General features: G+C 45.0%; 1 protein-coding gene across 2 annotated transcripts in view; it reads left to right on the top strand.

Moving 5' to 3' along the window:
• The window catches only part of PDE7B (phosphodiesterase 7B), a 175,853-nt gene that overhangs the window by 90,303 nt on the left and 73,114 nt on the right, over positions 1 to 12,436 (top strand). Inside the window, exon 1 of one of the 2 annotated variants that reach the window (XM_027454482.3) lies at positions 759 to 1,186. The exons of the other annotated variant lie outside the window; for it this stretch is intronic. Coding sequence (XP_027310283.1) covers positions 949 to 1,186 — 238 coding nt within the window. The 5' untranslated portion in view covers positions 759 to 948. Of the gene's footprint in view, positions 1 to 758; positions 1,187 to 12,436 lie in introns of those variants that run through there. 2 annotated transcript variants of the gene reach the window in all.

Genomic DNA, 12,436 nt, shown 5'->3' with positions numbered 1-12,436 from the left:
TTCTGAAAAGAGGAGGCACCTCGGGGTCCTGGGTGACCGTGGTGCCAGCCAGAGGCAGTGGCCACGCTGAGGCAGGTGCTGGCCGGGCCCTGCTCAGCCCTGGCACGGCAGCCACCTCACTTCTGTACGAGACAGAGCACTTTGTGCGTTGTTGCTAAAGACTCGGGGTGAATAATTGTCTTCTCCTTGGCGCCTGCGAGTGACTACAGCCACCAGGCAGTGGCCTGATGGGCACCCACTCTGGTGGTGCTTGCTGCCAAAGTAACGGGGAGACCCCTACACACACACACACACACACACACACACACACACACACACACAAACTCCAACTCGCACTTCTCGGTACCGTCCCGCAGCCCCGCTGCCTTCCCCTGCTCTCCTTTTCACCCCCTTATCTCTGCCGGCAGGGCCGCCACCGCCGAGGTGCCCGGTCCGGGACGCGAACCCGCGACCCCGCGCGCTGCGCTCGGGAGGCCCAAACCCTCACGGGCCCCGCAGCCGGGGCGACCCGAGGGGCGACCGCCCGGCCCCGGCCCCGGCCCTGGCCCCGGCCGCCTGGGGCTCGATCCGCGCTGCGCCAGCCCCCGCCGGCAGCAGCGGCCGGAGCCCCCGCCCCCGCCCCCGCCGCGGGGCTCGGCGCTGCGCGGCGCCGGCATGAGCCGCGGCTCCGCGCCTGCCCGGCAGCCGCTTCGCCTGGCGGCGGGCTGAGGGCGCGCACAGGGCGGCCGCAGCAGCGCGGCCGGGGCCGGCGACCCGGGGTCCCGGGGAGCCGCGGGGAGCCGCGGGGAGCCGCGGGGCCGGGGCCGGGGCCGGGCGGCTGCGGGGCGCGCCCCCTGCGCGGGGCGGCGGCGGTGGGCGGCCGGGCGCCCCCGCCCCGCTCTGGATGCCCATCGCGGCTGCTCGGGCCGGGGGGTGGCTGCGGCTCCCCGGCGGGGGGCGCGGGGCAGGATGCCGGTGCTGGAGCGCTTCTTCCCCGCGGCAGAGCCGGGCAGGAGGAGGAGGACGGGGGAAGAGCCGATGCCCTTTCCCATGGGCAGCCTGCCCGGTTATCAGCAGGGGACCCTGGCCTGGGACTTGCCCGAGATGATCAGGATGGTAAAGCTCGTTTGGAAATCCAAGGGGGAGCTGCGCGGGGCGAAGCACAGAGGGGTGCTGGAGAGCGACGATGCCCTGGGCGGCTCGGCAGGTAGGTCTCCCTCGCCCCCCTGCAAGGGGGCGCCGGGCTGCCGGGGAGCCGGCCCCGTCCCGCCGTGAGGCAGAGCCCCGGGGGGCTGGAGGGGGCTCAGGGGCGCGCTGCCGGCGGCTGCCTTCCCCCCGGCCCGGGGATGGGCGCCGCGGGGTGGGGGGGGTGCCACCGCCGCTGCCGGAGCGGGGGCGGCCGCAGCCGCCGTGCGCCCAGGGCTTCCCCGGTGCTGCCGCCCCGGCCTCGGCTCCCCGCGCCGAGCTGCGGGCGTGCGGGGCTCGTTTCAGGCCAGGCTCCCTCCCCCGGGGGCGTCCCGGGGTCTCGGGGGGGCCCCGCGCCGTGCCGCTGCCTTCCCTCGCGGCTCGGTGTGCTCCTAACGCGGGACCGTATGGCAGCGTGCCGAAGGCTGCACTGAAGTCCCGACCGGACTTCGTGCCTTCGCTCTGGGTACAGACGAGCTGTCACGTTAGCCTGGCGCCTCTCACTTCCAGTTAGCTGATGCTCTGTCTTTCCCCGTGCCCTACCACATCTCTCGCGGTTCAAAACCTCATGCCGCCTGTTGAAGTCGGGCTCAGAAGCCTGCGACTGTCTCAGCCTCAGTTGATATTTCTTTTATCCTCCTGTCATCACGCCACCTTGACTTAATGGGCCTGCTGAAAGTTTGTGGCTTGTGCCTTCCGAACTCTGGCTTCTCTTATCTCCGCAACCTGGTCACCGACCTCTTCCGGCGCCGTCAGTCTTCAAAGATCACATCTTCATCTTCCTTTGCTGCTCCACTTACCGAGACCTTTATCTTACAGTATTTCATACCAGAATAATTTAATTTCTTACGTACAATAACATCACTGCAGATATTTCAAAGTGCTTGTGTGTGTGTGTGTGTGTGTGTGTGTGTGTGTATCTATCGTGTGTGCATGTAACTCTGCGTACAAACTTGAAAAGTAAACCTGCATTTGTGCATCGCTTTTGGCCAAGGTCAGCCAGTTGGTCGTTGTATGTTATTTTACATGTTTGCAGGTAAACTAAGAAATGCATGGCTTACTTGTATTCTGAAAAAGGGAAGAAAAGTTTTCAGGCTCCAAGGAAAATCCTTGGAGAGAAGGAAAAACCTGCCTCCCTGCTGTGCGGGAATCACTTTGGTTTAAAAGAATAATAAGTGAGATTGTTGTGGATAAAGCAAGGGGAGGTCAAATTGCTCTTTAAGACTTGGAGCAAATCAGCTGGGAATGTTAAGCAGCCAACCAGGGAGATTGAGGTTTGTGTGGTGAATGGTGAGCGTTCAGAGATGGACCCTAATCAAACAGAAGTTGAGAAATGCTGCATCGGTTGCACCTCATGTATGAGTAATAGTGGTTTTTCAGTATGCTTGTGTTATATCTAGTGAAATTAATTTCATTAGGTAACAAATGAGATTCGCCTTCAGATTCCTGGAGGCAACTAAAAATGTGCATGAATGTACAGAGACAGATTATTCCACTAGCAGGATATGAGTAACTTGCATTTACTCAAGTGGCTATTACTCGTATCCTGTGAAGGGACAGTCTCCTTCGTGGTGCCAGATCCGATTTCATAACCTCGGTTGACTTGCAGCACTGCAAATCAGAGCAGAAGATGACTGTAGCCCTCAACACTTTAAATACGAATCATCAGACAGTTCAAGTGAACCAGACCTGGGTTGCTGGTTTTTCCTCCTCAGCAACAGTCATCCTAGTAGTTTTCCCTCTTGTGGTTTCATTTTAGTCACTTGAAGTACACTGGAGTACGTGGGAAAACCAGTAAATGCTGAAATCCCGTGTACTTAAGTAAGTGCAAAATCAAAGATTGTAGCAATAGGGGAAAAAAAAAATCATTTGGAAGGATCAGTAGTTTGAGGTGCTTGGCTTGGTGGGTGTTTTGTATGCGTTAAGCTCCTTAAGAAAAAAAAATATGTAACTTGCATCTTATAAAAAGGTACTGCTTCAGTAGGAGATCAGGTTTTCTTCAGGTGAAGCTAAAGCAAATAACTTCTGCTTGAGGTACTGCTAGTTAGGCAAATAAAGGTTGATTGTTCAGCAGTAGAGTTCACAGCACTTTCCACATCAAGGGCTTTTTCATTTAAGTTTGTAAGTGTTCATGTGATAACTCATGTTCTGTTATCACATGCTCATGAAACTATTTTGCTTACAGTAGAGGAGAAGGAAATAGATATGGATTCTGCAAGGAAACTCTCAGGATTTCTGCCTTGCTTGATCATGTTAATAGAGATTCTTCAATCTTAGCAAAGCAAATTCCTTTGACCTAGCCTGAGTGATTGGACCTGGCTTTGGGCTGGCATTTCAGAAAGGAACAACCTTCTTAACCATAGGTAGTGACGGGGAAGGAGAGCTATATCTGGATGTGATATCAGTTCTGTGGATGTCTTGGGGACCCATATAGCCTTATATCATACCACATTCCTATTTCCTGAGGTAGCTATTACAGAGCAGAGCTATCTCTGTGTCCTGGGCTCTCAAATTCAAGAACTGTATCTGGGCTCTTCTTATTCAGAACTAAGAATAAGGTACTGAATGTCCCTGCAAAAAAAGTCTTTGCAGTACATCATGCAGCTTATGGTTGGGATGAACGAAGAACCCAGATCTCAGAGAGACTGACTGCCTAGGATTTCTGGTCTTCTTTCTTTTTTCCTTTCCAAAGCAGTAAAATTCACATCTTGAGCCCTCTCTTATTGCTGCATTGCTTTTTAAAGTTAGTGTCAATTAAGTCTGCAGACCTTTCTCCTGCTCCTGGCCTGCTGTTGCTTAGTAACTCTTTTCTTTCCCTGTTTCAATCCCTGACCAAATCAGTACAAAAGTGTGGTTTGGTGAGGACTCTCATCAGCTGTGCCACAAGCCATTTAACATTCTCAAATTGGACATGTGATAGTAAGAAAGTGCAATAATGGAACATAATTAATTTGAAATGCATTGGGTGGGAAATGGGTATAATTCGCTGTCATTCCTTGCGGTGCTTCAAAGATTATTTGCAAACCAATGCTTTTTACCTATATATATATAAATAAAGTCTTGGTACTCTTACAACTGAATTATTTAAATATTTCTGCACTGAAACCATGTTGATGCCTAGGAGGGAAATGTGTTCTGTTTATGACCCTAACTTTCTTATCACCCTCCCTTACAGTTCAGCCACAACTTTGCAGATTAAACAAACCCAATCAAGGAACAGGTATAGCTCTGCCTGTAAGACTCTTCCTCATGAAACCTCACAACCTGTTAGATTTACAGCGATCATCCCAGATAACTCCTGTGAGACTTTCTGTACTGTTAGAGCTTTGCACATGTGCAGACTTGCAAGGCTTTCAGAGAAAGTACCGTGGTACTTAGAATTATCGAGGCCATTTGAGACACTGATCTCTGTGGGTTTTTGAAATAACTCTGAATGTTTTTTTCCACCTATCTCTCTCTGTCTGTAGATGTTTTCTCAGAAATGTAGGTTCTGATTCATGCATGCATCACACTCATTGTTAACTGATGAGTCCCTTTGCCATGAGGAGGAAAAACAAGCAGTACCACACATCAGTCCTATCACAGTTTGCTGCTGGGAAGATTTCCCCCAGTTATTGGTGTGTCCATTTACTACCCCTCTTCAGTCAACTGCCTTCTTCCCTGCTCAGCAATTTATTTGAACTTCTTGCCATCGTCCAAACCTTGCTGCACAACAGGCCTTGCTCTTTCAGATCTTACAGCTGTTTGCTGAGCGACCCTGTGATACACCTGCTAGAGAGGTCAGAGTTAAATCGTGTGTGTGCTTCTTCTGTGACTGCTCAAAGGACTTCCCTGAAGTTATTCACAAGACCTCCAAAGACTTAGTTCTTCCATGATAACCAAGGAAACCTGCCTTCCTCTTCATTTTTCTTTTGTGGTGAACAACTCTTAATCATGCTGTGCATGTTAAAATAAACTTCATGCTTCCCCATCCTGTCATTACTTGCTGAATCATTTTTAGTAGTGACGTCTTGAAACTCATGCATGCTTTTATAGTCCCATTGCAATAATTAATAACCATAAAATGATTAAATCTGAATCATTTTATGCCAAATGGCGGGTTAGCTTGGAAAGTTCATCGTTTTGTGTAGTTGCTGTTGAGCATGTAGGTTCCACAGATGTAGATCCCAGCGATAAATAAAGCACAAAAACTATCAAGTGGCATTGTCTCAGCATCTGACCAGTTTCTTCTGTTATTCCTTAGATCGAAAACAACTTTGTTTGTGTCCCACTGAGAGATGCACAGCAGGCAGAAGGGCTGCTTACAATGTCTTTCTGAAGTTAGGTTTTCTTTTCTTTTTCTTTTTAAGGCTTATGTTGAGACTTGTTAAATCCATTACACTTAGTAGAGACAAAGAATGTGAATTTGATGGAATCAAGGCTACCTGTGGCAACCTTGATTGCTCTCCAGCTGTTGTGTTGAAATTCCAGCACCCAAGAACAGAAAATGTGCTCTTCTGTATTCTCGTGTAGAGCTGGTTAAATCAGTGGAACCATGCATGGTGGTCTCACTAAGAACAGGGAAAATTAGATTGTATGGGGTATAGCTATCATGTCGGGTGTGTTTAGACCAAGTGATAAAAGACTTCAAATTCCAAGCACATCAGTAGGTTGTGCTGCTCAGACGTAACTCTTCAGTTTACTGGCTGAACCCAGGTCAGTAATATACGTAATTTGCACTTATTTTTGTCCAAAATGCTGTGCTAATTAGAGAATTGTCTTCAAAGATCAAAAAGAAACCCTTTTGAGACATTAAATCATGGTCACTGTTTGAATTCTGGCCCTTTTTTAGCACCTATCTTAGGAGTATTTTAAAAATGCTGTTTAGAATGAAAAGTTGAACTGATATTAAGAGACTTTGGTTTTGCATCTGTCAAAATGAGTTGATATGTTTGCCAGCCAAGCTCTGGATGGATTTGTTTTGTTGGAGGTGAAACTTTTCACTGAACTCTACCTTTAAGGGCTTTTTCAAGGATTCTTTCCTACTTAATTGTTATGTAAATTTTCTGTTGTGGATTTGTTTGTGTTTGGGGATATTTGGAAATAAGTGCTAGACCTAAAGTAAACAAAGAAATAATCTAAAAATCTCAACAATTTCTGAATGGTCTTTCACTTTGGCCTTGCTGGCACAATTTTTGTTTGCTTTATTGTGAATGTCGGAAAACAAAATTTGTTTGCAGAAATACTTGGAAAAGCTCTTCAAGCAGCTGTTCAGCTATGTACATCCACAACAGAAGGAAGAAGATTACAGTATATAGCTAAAGTTAGCAGATAAAATGTAATTGCCCAAGTTGGATGTTGGCCAGCATGCAGAAAGTAATGCTGCCGGTGTGCTGGGAAAGTGACAGAGTTTTTATTGATATGTCAACTAGAAACAAAGAAGCAGTCTGCTGAAAACTATAAACACAAATAGAGCAAATTCCAGCCAGTTGTAAAATGGTGGAGAAATCTGTTGCTGTCAGCGAAGCTGTGCTAAATATCAGGAGCCAAAAGTAGGGCTTTATATATAAAAAGTATTTCAAAAGGAAAAGCTGCTGCACTGTAATACAAACATGCTTCTGAAATTTTTATTTTTGTGTGCTTCTTTGTTTCACTCTTTTATCTTTGGTAAATTAACTCTCAAGTGCTTTATATGATATGAAGAATTAAACTGATAAATGGCTACCAATAGAAAGCAGCAGTGATATTAGCCATGCCTGGCTAGTGGTGATTATTTTCTGATTGCTTAAATGTCATGAGAGAAACATTTAAAATGCATTGTGGGAGCCTTGGTACTGCATCTAGCTTCCAGTGCTTCTAAGACAGGAGTAGAGCATTGTATGCAATGTTTGCTATTTTAGCTGTCCTTCATGATAAACTTACTGCTTGTGGTCTGTCATATTTCTTAAAACTATTTCTTGGAGACATGCATCCCAAACAGCTTTCTGTAGTCCTGCTTCAGGAAGTGCAAGCTCGACTTTCTTGGCAGGACAAGGAAACGGGTGCCCATTTCATCATTTTCTCCACTATTAACTATTATGATTTCCTTCCCAGAGCTCTGCCCTCAGAATGTCCTAAAACATGTTAGTTACAATTGCTAACATGATGCTTTGCTGCTGTCAGATTTCTAAGGGTTGTCTTCCCAAATGGACAAACTTGGCTGAGTCAGAGCTGTACTGCAGGAGCAGTGCAAGTTTTAGGTAGACTGACAAAACTCACCTGACCTCAGGCTGTTTCTTCACAGCAATTATGCACCCAGTTTGGGCTGTGATGCTGTAAAATATGCTAGTCCTGCTGTCTTCTCAGTCTGGACTAGAAAGTGTAAATATGTAAAAGAAACCCTCTTGAGACTTCCAGCTTGAAACATGCCTCGACATTTGTTAAAAACTATTTAAAGTCCTAACATTTTTCTAAAAAGAGCATTTAAGCCTGGTTAATCATGGGATAAATCACAGTAACTTATGAAGTACTTTTCAAGTTCTTGATGTAAACTTGCAAATGCAAGACAAAAATGTCACAGCTCTTCATTTTTTTTCCTCAGCTTGCAGCACATAATTTCTTATATCACTGTTATAGCTACAAACAAACAAACTCTGCATGACAGAAGGAATAAATCCTTTTTATTGACCTCCTGGATAAAACATTCTTTCTGCTCTTCTGTGGAGAGCCAGCTATGTTTTTCCTTCTCTCCTCCTTATATCACCATAAGATCATACAGTTTCCTCATCTTAACCTGTCACCTACTAGAAGGAGATGTTCTGTGAAAGTTACTGATGCTGCAATGCTGAACATGGTTTGGTGTCAGGCATATACAAAGAGGTAGTTCAAATGCAACAAGAGTTTAGCAGGCTCATCATCAGTAGTATTGCCGTCAGATCCTTACGTTATTACAGTTAGCAGTTGACAAACAAAGTCCTTCCACTGCTCTTTGAATAGAATATCCTGATATTCAGGTATCCACAAAGTTCTCCCAGCAAATGAAACCTTTGAAATCGGTTAGCAGAGGCTGCTGGCATTCCCTGTGAGTGCTCCCTGGTCCAGGAAAACGAGGACATGGTTCAGCTTTCTCAGACACCAGGGAGAGCCTTTGCACTGAAGCACATGAGTTTTGCTCTATACCAAGATGCTCAGTAGCATGAAGACTGCAGAAGGCTTCATGGTTTTTATGCATCTCTGTATGGACGGGGGACCTTTTGGAGAAACTGCTGTAAACTTCCCCAGCTGTGATCTTTTCTGAAAGGGAAGTGTGTAAAGTTCTCTTTCCCTCGGGAGAACATGAAATCCTTTCCTGTTTCCATAGCCAGCTCCAGCTCATACAGAGGCAGTACCCTTTGTATACTGTTAATCTCAGTGTTCTCCTGCTATCCCTGACATAAGATATGGGCAAAGCATTACCTTTAAGGCCTACTTAAAAGATTCTCTGTGCAGGTGCAGTTAAAGATGCAGCAGTATCCTGGAGGGTTTTGAGAAGAACACTGTGCTGTGACAGGCACTGGTTCATTCCCAGTTGCTTAAGCACTGTCTTGGGATTTAATGTTTTGTTTTTAGCTGCTGGAATTACAAATCAGTCAGATTAACTCTGAACTAAGTATGACACGATAGTGTTTTAACTTTGCTCTTGAAAGTTAAGTTGTAAAGTAGGTTCAGCTAAGTAGAAGGAATTGGTTTGAAGCTTGGTGGAGCTATATACCAAAATCATCAAAAAATAGTGTGCTACACAAATGTGCCATGTAAGTATTTGATTAAAAAGTAAGCAGAATAATTGGAAAATGCAGGCAGAGAATAATTCTTAAATTACCAAAACTTTGAGAGGTGCAGAAAAAACTTTAAGTACACAGTCCACTAGTCTGTTTTTAATAGCTGTTGACTAATTTCTTCAGTGTCTAGTGCTTCACTCCAGTGAAGTTCTAGTTCTAGTGCTGTACTCTAGTGCAGAAAAAGTGCTTCTGTGAACAACCTTTCCATTAGTTAACGGCAGTAGCATCTATTTCTTTTAGGGTTATCTATACCTGTATCTTGATTATCAGTAGAGCTGGTTCAGTGAAGCACTCAGGTGCTTATCCAAATAGCTGTGTGTTTTAAACTTTGTCCAAACATCTTCCAAACAGTTCATATGTGCAAAACTTAAGCTGGAAATCTTGTAATTATAGGCTTTCATGGAAGATTTTGTAGTTCCTGCTTCCAGCCTGAGTGGATATGCTGCAGGAACAGCTGCTTTCACAGTAATTCAGCAATTGCGTTTCTAATTCCAAATGGAACTGAGAGAATAAAGGAGTAAGAGAGACTGGGCTCCTGTGAAATGCCAAAAAGAGTGATTTGATCCAGCTTGGGTTTTTCATGCAGGTTTGTGTCCTTAAAACGAGAGGGGGGGGAATAATTCTGTACATACTGTTTGCAGATTACTTTGTTCAGATAATGCTCAAGCACATTAGCAGTGAGAAACTGAGGAAACTGCTTTTGAGAGATGCTGAACTTTCTACATACTGTGCAACTAGTCTATTATACTTGCTTTCTCTTCTTCCTGGAAGCCCCAGTGAGCATACATATCATGCTCTCATTTGGGAGCTGAAGCTAACTGAATAAATTAGTACTGGCAATAGCTCACGGCCTTTCTTGAACTCAAGTTCAGTGTGTGTAAGAGAGGTGTGTTGCTTTCTGTAACCACTGGAAAAGAGACTAAACAGAGAAGAATTTACTGCACAAGGGAGGACTGCAGCCCTAAAATGGCAAAGGAGGGAGGCTTTAAGGTGAGGCAGTGTCAGCACATTTTTCCAAGCAAGGTCAGCCTGAACACACTGCTTAGAATCAGTAAACTTACAGCTATGAAGAAAGCAGGGCAGCGAGGAACAGGGGGCACTTCCAGAAGACTTGCAAAGGGTAGTTGAAAGGATACAAGCGGAATTTCTTTAGTGCTGTACAATACACTAGGACACAGCACTTAAGTTTCATCCTGAGTTCCCTCCTTGTCAGTCTAGAATAAGACAGCTATCACTGCTATGTATCAGTGCTGGCACAGCTTTCCCCCCACTGTCTTTCTGTCAAGTAGTCCTGCCTTCTTACTGGAAACCATAATTGCAGCTGTGGATCAAGGGCAGGGTGACACAGATAAGTGGGGCTCGATGCAGTTGTGCATTGACTCTCAGAGACTTTTTTTTAAGGAACATCTCATCTCGCGAGTTGTGAATTACCGGCTTTTCCTAGCTTCATGCATCTCAGATGAAGTGACAGAAAAGAGCAAGGATAGCAACTCAAGTTATGGCAGTCTGGGGAGCTCATGTTGAAGACAAGCTGCAGTCAAAATGTTGAAAAGTTAGGGTAGAGGAGCAGTTACAGGACTACAGTAGCTCAGCTTCATGAGTAATTAGAAGGTTTCAGTATGAGAGCTTCTGTTTCCTCCTCAATGCTTGTTAACTTAGTGTGGTAGAAGTAAAAGGGATGGCAGGATTTAACTGGCTAGTACAGATAACATACTGTGTGCAGGGTGTAGTGCAGCAAATAATATTAAGTATCTTAAAACAGAAGTGTGCTTCAAGACCGTGTTTTGTCTGGAGAAAAAGTAAGAGAATCGTGTGGAAGAGATTTTTCTGTCCTAAGTAGAATGGCATGAGTGCAGTGGGAGGTCTACTGTTCTCTTCTGCCTGGCTTACCTACGTGATGTACTCAAGAGAAATGTATGATCTTTGACAAGATTTCACAGACCTTTGGTGGGACCTGGATGCTCAGTCTTCACTAATAATTAGGTCTGAAGTTGTGGTTCATTAAGATACAGGTCTGACTTTAAGTGTCTGAGAAGCTATCCGATTAATGTCAAATAAATGCTTAAGCCACCTACAGAATCCAGCATTCTGTTTTTCTGACTTGAGAGATCTGTAAAATGGGATCATAAAACGAAAGTGCGTAGCTATTAAATCATAATTATATTAAAGAAATGGAATTCAGAATAAAGTTATAACTTCTAACTAGGCAGACTCCGCAAATTCATTTAATTTCCCAGTGGAATTACATTAGAATGGATCTTTCCTACCCCCATTGCCAGCAATATACATCATTAAATTTGTACTTAGTCTCTGGCATAACAGACTGAAAGTTAAACTAACTTTGCTAATAATGAGCTGGAATTCTCATAATGAAAATGCAAGGTACCTTATTTAAATGTTGGCCCCTTGACAGAATCTGTAAACACAAGCCTCACAAGACTGTCACTAATCTTTTCTGTAGGTGCCCCGTAGCCAAAAATGTGCTGATGTCTGGCTTTGCACAGACTGGAGACCTGGGAGATTATATGTTTTGAATAGGATCAAATGACTAGAAGAGGAAAGCGCACTATACTTAGCTGTCTTGTCATACAGACAGAAAAATGTTTTGCATGTGACCTTGTTAGCAGCATGAGTTAAGAGCACCACTACAAAGTAGAGGCAGAGCTACTGAAGCTTACTTAGATTGTTATTGTGAATCTGTGTTTTCTGGTCATCTGTTTAACTTTTTTTTTTTTTTCCCTGTAGTCACATTTAATCTTAATGACTTCGAATTTCATGCTGACTTTAGATCAGATAGAGAGATGAAGGTAAGAACATAGAGGAGAACTAAATGCAATCTCCTGGTCCAGTTCTCCATGTTAGAAAGGCACAGCACCAGTTTGTTACAGGATTCCTTTTTCAGCATCATTATCAAGTCCTGCTTTTCTCTTAGCAGGCATTTGTTCTCTCCTACTGCAAAGTCTGTCCTGGTGTGCTTGCCAGCTGCCATGCCTTTGAGCATCCTTCCAAATTTCTGTGACTAGGCTGACCATTACAAATTAATTCTCTTCTGTTGCAGTACACACCTCTGTCTCCAGCTTAACTGACTCCCACAGTCTCCCTGCAGTCTTATTGCCTCTTCTCTGGTTTAGATATCCTTTTAAATCTTCCTTTCCTGCAGTCTTCATCTCTCTCTAAAGCAGATTTTCACTGATCCCCTTTCAACAGAAGACTGACATCCCTTACACCACCACCACCCCACGCACATCTCTCCCTCCTTGTTACAGACAGAATTTTATTTCCTCATCTTTTCCTTCACTGAAGGATGGCACATAGTAGAGAAGACTGTCCTGTTGGAGTCTGCAGGCAGTTAATCTCCACAAACACAGCTTTCACTGTCTGTGTAAACAGCTTGTGAATTGCCTCAGAAATATCTGGTCACTCGCTCAAGTTAAGGACCCATAGTTTTACCAAAGTATCATTCCACACCTCCTTTTAGTTACAGCAGACAAAGCTAC

This window comes from Anas platyrhynchos, chromosome 3 (genome assembly GCF_047663525.1).
Source record: "Anas platyrhynchos isolate ZD024472 breed Pekin duck chromosome 3, IASCAAS_PekinDuck_T2T, whole genome shotgun sequence".
NCBI classification, from domain to species: Eukaryota; Metazoa; Chordata; class Aves; order Anseriformes; family Anatidae; genus Anas; species Anas platyrhynchos.
This window is presented reverse-complemented; position numbering and strand designations above follow the sequence as displayed.